Source organism: Cnephaeus nilssonii (genome assembly GCF_951640355.1).
Source record: "Cnephaeus nilssonii genome assembly, chromosome: 9".
NCBI lineage: Eukaryota > Metazoa > Chordata > Mammalia > Chiroptera > Vespertilionidae > Cnephaeus > Cnephaeus nilssonii.
The window spans coordinates 96,105,334-96,112,798 of NC_137080.1; the positions used below are offsets into that span (position 1 = coordinate 96,105,334).

The 7,465-nt window shown below is 57.5% G+C and overlaps 1 protein-coding gene across 1 annotated transcript; it reads left to right on the forward strand.

The window, feature by feature from the left end:
• Positions 1-3,810: 3,810 nt before the first annotated feature.
• Positions 3,811-6,603, forward strand: LOC307105660 (lymphocyte antigen 6G6e-like). Its single transcript, XM_079781566.1, has 3 exons — positions 3,811-4,904; positions 5,528-5,653; positions 5,781-6,603. Exons 1-3 carry the CDS (start codon positions 4,847-4,849, stop codon positions 6,005-6,007), a joined length of 411 nt encoding a protein of 136 aa, XP_079637692.1. The 5' UTR covers positions 3,811-4,846; the 3' UTR covers positions 6,008-6,603.
• Positions 6,604-7,465: the final 862 nt, after the last annotated feature.

Genomic DNA, 7,465 nt, shown 5'->3' on the forward strand with positions numbered 1-7,465 from the left:
GGGAGTTTCCCTGGCAGCTGGGCTGGGGCAAATGGAGGAACAGGTTTTTCTGGCCTCCACCCTCCCTCCCAGTATGGGGGTGGCACACAGGTCCCAGTGTTTGGAGACAATCCTTATCTCAAACGTAGGTCACACCTCTGAGGGATTGCCAAGAAGGAGGTGCAGCCCGGCTTGAGGGCTCCCCAAAAAGGGTAGGAAAATCCCATGGGGATGGGACCCAGGACCCTCTTTGCAGGTGTCAGTCCCAAGGTTAGAGTCAGAGGCCTCACCTGGCCCGGTCACTAAGTGGGGCACGGAGTGAGCCTCCTAGCACAGGCTTCCATTCATTTCCTCTCAGTTCAAGAGTCCTACTAGGAGCCCAGCTGCGAGCAGGGGAAAGGAGAACCACCCAGACAAACAGGCTCATTGGTTCTGTGAGCCGCACTCAGCCCAGCACCGCCCCCTGGGTGATCCTCATTGCTAAGGAGGGCTCTCCCTAGCAACAAGGCCCAGGAGTAACAGAGCAGGTTCTCCATTGTCCTCTGGGGTTGGGTTGGATAAGGAATGCATCACCATAACCCTGAAACTAGTCATATAACGCCTTCAGTCCTCCCATCAACAAAAGAGAGATGGAATTTTCCAGTCAGCTCTAGAGTGGCCGATAGATTTTTTTTTTAAAATATATTTTATTGATTTTTTACAGAGAGGAAGGGAGAGGAATAGAGAGCCAGAAACATCGATGAGAGAGAATCATTGACCAGCTGCCTCCTGCACACCCCCCACCAGGGATGCGCCCGCAGCCAATGTACATGCCCTTGACCGGAATCGAACCTGGGACCTTTCAGTCCACAGACCGACGCTCCATCCACTGAGCCAAACCGGTTCTGGCAAGTGGCCGATAGATTTTAATGGCTCACAGAGGAGTGTGTGTCTTCTCACCTCAGATCTCCTTCATTCCCTTGCTCCCTTCCGGCCTTCTAGTCCCGCTACCCTCTCCACAGTCCTGGCAAGACCCAGGCCAGGGCGCTGTCTGCTGCAGCCAAGATGCAGGCCGGGCACACAGTTCTCGCCCCAGCGCTGCTGCACAGGCCTCGATGCACAGCCCTGTGGGCGGTGTGAGTCCCTCCAACGTGGTTCCCACTTAATGCAGTGACGGCTGTGGCACAGGCTGGCCGGCGATGGCCACTGAGGCTGCGGGAGATGGAGCCAGAGGTGCCAGCCTCCTGGCTGGACGACTTGCCTGCGTGGGCAGAGCAGATGGGATTTCAAGGAGCACAAAGGGATTCTCTGCTCCCTCAGAAAACACCTCCCTAAAACCACGTGATCAAAGTTCTCACACTGGCATTGTGCCCCGTTGTGTGACGCACTGCAAAGACCAACATCATGCCTGTGCTGTGTTGTGGGGTCGAACCCTGGAGTCAAAAATAAGACCACCGGAGGCTGCTGATTGATTAAAAAAGCAGGCGAGGATTTATTGAACTGGCCAGGACGGCCGCGAGGGCACCACACGCAGGTGGCCACCCTCACGACCGCGCCATCCTAGGTGTAGGCAGTCCTTTTAAAGGCCTAAACTACAAGAATTTTCCTTTGTTCTAAATACATTGGAATGTGGATCTATCTTGCGAAAGCAGATTGTACAAAAGCAGGACTGAGCAGGGTTAATAATCTCTGAAGGTAGTCAACTCCTGGAGCCACTGAGTCAGTGGGAATCCATCTCCTGTGGTTCTGGTCCACGGGCACAGGAAAATGACCTTTGTGATGTGGGATGGATTAATGTGAGTTTCCAGGTCTCAGTCTGGGGGCTGAGGTAACTACCCTATTGTTTAAGCAAGTAATTGAGTGCAGAAACCAGAATAGCAGGGTTAAAGTTTAAACAGCAGTTTTTACCCGAGATGAATGTATGAATGTCCTTAAAGCCTTATTTTATTCCCTACTGGTCTTTTGGGAATGAATCTAAACCTTAGATTCATTACTCAGTTTTTACCTAAGTATGGTTGCTACCATACTTCATGCTGTTCTTGCCAAGAGCTCATGACCTCAATTTAATTGTGTGAAAATACCAGATAAACCCAAATTGAGGGACGTTCTATAAAATAACTTATCAGACCCAGCTGGCATGGCCCAGTGGTTGAGCATCGACCTATGAGCCAGGAGGCCACAGTTCCATTCCCAGTCAGGGCACATGCCGGGGTTGTGGGCTCCATCCCCAGTGGGGTGTACAGGAGGCAGCCGATCAGGGATTCTCATCAGTGATGTTTCTATCTCTCCCTCCCTCTCCCTTTCTCTCTAAAATCAATAAGAATATTTTTTAAAAGTAAAATAACTTACCAGGACTCTTCAAAAGTTTCAAGGTCATGGAAGACAAAGACTCAGGACTGTCACAGATTGGGGGCAGTTAAAAAGACACGAGAGCCCAGTGCAATGTGGGCTTCTGGGATGGGTCCTGGGACACCGGCTAAAGCCAGGGAGGCCTGCAGGTCAGTGAGAAGCGCTGTACAGTGTTACTTCCTGGTTTGGTCATTGTACAGTTAGCCCCTGAACAATAGGGTTTTAACTACGCAGGTCCACTCACACCAAGATTCCCCCCCCCCCCCCCCCGCAAATATACAGTTGGTCCTCCTTTTCCGGGTTTCACATCTGCAGATCCAACCAACTGCAGACTGAAAACAGGGCCGACTAGTGTATATGCGTTGTTCCATGCCGTTTTATTTATTTATTTTTTAATGCCACTTTCTGTAAGGGACTTGAGCGTGGGGGATTTTGGTATCTGCAAGGGGGTGGGGATGGTCTTCCGGAAACAATCCCCCTCAGATACCAAGGGGCACTTGTAGGTACGTTTTTGGGGAGTCACCGGTTATACACAGACTGAGCCGGATGTGGCACCGCCGACTGCGTGTGCGAGGGCCGGCTGTGCTCTGGTGATGTGAGATGTCACATTGGAGGAAGCGGGGGAGGGTATACAGGCATTCTCTGGACCAGTTTTACAATTTTTCTGTCAATCTAAAATTATTTCAGAACAAAAGTGTAAACACACACCCCTCCCTGGTCCTTAGCTGAGGCTGGAAAGTTGAAGTTTGGTTTAATGTTTTGGTCCTTCCTTTCAAGGGACTGAGGTTTTCTAACCGTGTGAGTGAGTGGGCCTATGAGATTCTGGAGAGCAGAGGGGCAGGTGGGACACACGGACAGCAGACAGGGGTCCTGAGGGGCTCAGCCCCAGCCTCACCCTGGAAGGTCTGCAAGCAGGAAAGCGCTGGGGGAAGGGGGAAACAGGTTCCCAGACAGCGCGATGCGCAGGGGGCCCTCGCCACAGGTGGTCCCGGCTCTGCCAGGGCACTGCAGTCGGAGCAGCGCGGGGTCCTGGCCCCCAGAGGAGGCCCTGGACCTGGGCAGAGGGCGGCCCGCCTGTGTGGCAGGGGCCTTGGCTGCCTTCTCCCCCAGGGCAGCCCCACAAGGGGGGCTCCCTGTGTCTGCCTGGGTCAGTGCGCCGCCCTCCCGCGGCCCCACGCCCACCTGCCCTGCCAGCCTCACAAACACTTGCCCTGAGCTGCATGGGCGGTGAGAAGGGCGCCAGAGTCTCCCTCAGCGGGCACTGGGCACCCAAGCGGCACCCGGCAGGCTGAGTGCGGAAGGAGATACGAAAGCCCAGCCGTCCATGTTGGGAAAGAAGTGTTTTTTCAAAAAAACATGTTAGGCTTACATGTAGTAGGTTATTTTAATTTTTAAGCGAACCTATTTAAAATGTTCTGTTTTGATTTCTTAATATATTTTATTAATTTTTTTACAGAGAGGAAGGGAGAGGGATAGAGTTAGAAACATCGATGAGAGAGAATATCGATCAGCTGCCTCCTGCACGCCCCCCTACTGGGGATGTGCCCGCAACCAGGGTACATGCCCTTGACCGGAATCGAACCTGGGACCCTTCAGTCTGCAGGCCGACGCTCTATCCACTGAGCCAAACCGGTTAGGGCTGTTTTGATTTCTAATCGAGTAAATGTTACTATAACTCACTAAGAAAGACTCTTGGGGTCTTCAGTAACTTTTGAGAGTGTGAAGAGGGCCTGAGACTGGAGAGCCCCAGTTCCAATACCCCAACACCCCAAAACTGCTGCTCTGAGCAGAGCTGTGCCTCCACGCCCGCCCCACCCAGTCCTGTCCTCCTGGGATAGTCCTGCCCCTCCCCAGTCTCTCAAACCCCTGTCTTCCAGACTCTGCCCCTGCCCCCCCACCCTGTCCCCCTTCCCAGTCCTTACGGCCCCTCACTGACCCACCAGGGGGAACACCTCAGGCCCTCTGGCCGCCCGTGAGTCAGGTGGGAAAGCTGGGAGAGACCATCATGGGGCGGGATGTTGGGCTTGCAGGGACCTGAAGTTGCGTGGGGCCCTGCCCTGAGCAGCTGGGTTTTGTGTTTGGTGGTGGGAGGGAGGTTGTTGGTCCCACACTTACACGGATCTGGGCCAAGGCTGTTTGGAGGGTGACCTGAGAGCATTAATGCACAGAAGCGGCAAAGGGAAAGCTGAGACCAGGAGAAGAGCTGAGAGACCAGAAAACAGCTTGAGACAAGGAGCTGGGGGGGTGGGGGGGGGGGCAGCGGGTAAGGAAGAGGACTAGGAGGGAAGGTGTCAGACACAACTCCGGAGCGGAGCGCAGAGCGCTGAGAGAATGGAGGGCAGGCTTCTGCAGGGAGGGAGGTGTGAGGTGCCGGAGCAGAGGGCCGCGGCCCAGGCTGGTGAATGCGGCTGGTTCCGCCCGCTCCCAGCCTAGGTGTGTTTGTTTACTGGTCCCTCCCAGCCGCAGATGCTCCTGCTCTCCAACCTGGGGCACTCCGGTGCAGTCACATTCGCCCGGACTCCTGGGCCTGGACCCAGCCATGGGCACCTCCAGTGCCGTCCTCTGCATCCTGTTCTTCTGTGGGGCGCTGGGTCAGGGTAGGTTGGGGGTCCTCTGGGGCAGCGGGCGGGGAGCAGCTGGGGCAGGGGTTCGTGGAAAAGCCTGAGGGCTGGGGAGGGTCTGAGAGATGCCAGGAAGAGTTTAGGAGCGCTAGAAAGAGGAGCTCCCGGGGACGGGGACGGCCAGCCCGGCACGGCTCCCTCGGAAGGCGCTGGAGATGGATGGCCTCTTCCCCGCGGCTCTGCGCCAGCCTGTCTCCCCGCCCACCTCACCTCTGGCTTCTCCGCTGGGCTCCTTGGTAAATGTCAATTCCAACGTTTCCATGTGTCTCTGGCACCATCGCTTAACTTCTTCACTGCCGCCTCCCACCCGGCGTCTGTCATTCTCTAAGTTCATCTCTGATTCTCTTGGCTTCTGTTCACGTCTGTGTCTTTCTCTCTCCCTGTCTCCCGCCCTGGTCCGTGTCTCCTTTCCTACTTCTGTGCGCCCTCCGTGCCCCCTTTCAGCTCTTCTCTCTCCCCACTTGCGGCCCCTCACTCCATGCGTGTGGCCCCGTCTGGGATCTTGGCGTGCGGCCCCGTCTGGGATCTTGGCTCAGCCCCTCACCTGGCCTGCGTGCCTCTCCTCCACCCTCCTGATCTCCACCGACCCGGCCCGGCAGGTCTCACCACCCTCCCTGCCCGGGGGCGGCTCCACTGTTACACCTGCGGCTTCGCCAAACCCTGCTACCCTCTTCCCACCGAGTGTGGGGATGATGAAGTCTGTGGCGTCAGCATCGGCACCTCAGGTAGGACTCGGGTCCAATGGCCCTCCTCCAGGCGGTTCCCCACCCCCCTCCCCTCCGTCCTGCCCTCCCTGCGGCCCTGGCCCTCCCTCCGTCCTGCCGGCCTCAGCAGTGCCCCTTCCTCCCACAGAGCAGAGTGAGGTCATCCAGCGGAAAGGCTGCCTCCCGAGAGCCCAGTGCCCTCTGCCCGGCCAGGCCACCTACTGGTCACACGCCTACGCGCTGCGGCACCACTGCTGCGACCGGGACCTGTGCAACGCGGCCACGACGCTGCAGCGGCCCCCCGGGCCCGGGCCCCTCGTCCCCACCCTGCTCCTCACGGCCAGCTTCACCTGCGGGGGCCACCTCCTCCACTAGCCTCCCTCAGCTCTGCGGCCCTCGGCCCAGGATGCCCTCTCCGTCTCCGCGGCCCTGGAGACGCCTGCCTGACCCTTGATATGTGGCCGAGAACCCGACGTGACAGACAGGCCTCAGCTCCCTGGCCAACACCTTTGCGGATTCCTGTGGGCACTGCTCCAGCCCCTACCACCTGCCCAGAGCCCGGCCTCATAAAATACTGCTCTGTGTCTTTTGTCCTTTTTAGATGCCCAGGCTGATGCCCTCTCCAAGCCCCAGGTCTCTGGCAAGGCAGGTGTCTGATGGAGCTGTGGGTCCCAGGCAAGGGATGGGAGGGCCCATGTATGGAGAGGAGGGGTGTCTTGCTAGGGAAGGTTCATATGGTAGATCAGGAACTTAGGAAGGAGGGCTTGGGGAATGAATGTGAAGGGCAAATTTAATAAAGTGCTATCTGGGGTCTGGTAACACTGCCGTGTGTGTGTGTGTGTGTGTGTGTGTGTGTGTGTGTGTGTGTGTGTTCGCGCGTGCATGTGTTTTCTCTAAAAGCAAACCGTAGCTCTTGGTGGTTGCGCTGGGGCTGGAACCCGAACTCTAATGTCACCTCGCTTTCTGTCTGCCACTCGCGCCTCCTTCTGCCGACAGACGTGGCGGCTTCAGGTGAGCCGTCCCAGGAGCCTTTCCCCGCCAGGGAGCTCGGGGCGGGCGGGCGGGCACACAGAAGGGCGCTGGAGGAGCTGCCTGTGCGGGCGTGGCCCGGAGGCCAGCTCACTTCTGCCTGCCTGACCGCGTGGACCAGCTGGGAGCCTCCCTGCGCTCCCGGCCTCACCAGCCCAGACCTGTCCGTCCCCCGGACAGCCTGGCACGCACGCAGGGCCCATCGCGGCCCCGCCCGGGAAGGCACACTCCCGCCCCGTGGACACTCCTGCCCGGGGAGATAGTGTGTGACTCTGGGATCCCAGGATGTCAGGGTGACATAAGCGACTCACTACTCCGGATGCCACAATGGAGTGCCTAGGGTAAGGAGGGTGGCAGGGCGGGGGCTAGCATGGCCCCCATATGGACCCAGCTCCCTCCCCTTCCATCTGAGGGAGTCTGGGGTCTAAGTGAAGGTGCCTGTTCTCTCTCAGTCTCCTCTGCTTCCTGACGATGGAGCTGTTGACTTCATTTAGAGGCAACTTGAGGTTCCTTTCCATTCTCCCCATCCCTCAGGCCTCCTGCTTTGTGCTGCCATTTTTCTCTACCTCTGATCCTCTCGTCCCTTGGTCTGATTTGAGTCTCCTCCCTTCTCTCCTCTTCAGTTTCCCCCATTTGCCCTCCGGCTCAAGGCCCTGGATTCCTCTGTCTCCTCTCTGCCCACCCCACCCTCCTCACCCCTGCCAGCTGCCCCAGGCTCCCTGAGTCCCAGGCCTGTGGTTCGGGGCCACCCTCCACTGGCTGCTACAGATAGGAGACCACACTTTTTCAAAGGTGACATCACAA

Coding starts and splice junctions, on each gene's coding strand:
- LOC307105660 (XM_079781566.1), top strand. CDS start 4,847: ATGGGCACCTCCAGTGCCGTCCTCTGCATCCTGTTCTTCTGTGGGGCG. Junction 4,905..5,527: donor CTGTGGGGCGCTGGGTCAGG/GTAGGTTGGGGG, acceptor CCGGCCCGGCAG/GTCTCACCACCCTCCCTGCC. Junction 5,654..5,780: donor CGTCAGCATCGGCACCTCAG/GTAGGACTCGGG, acceptor TTCCTCCCACAG/AGCAGAGTGAGGTCATCCAG.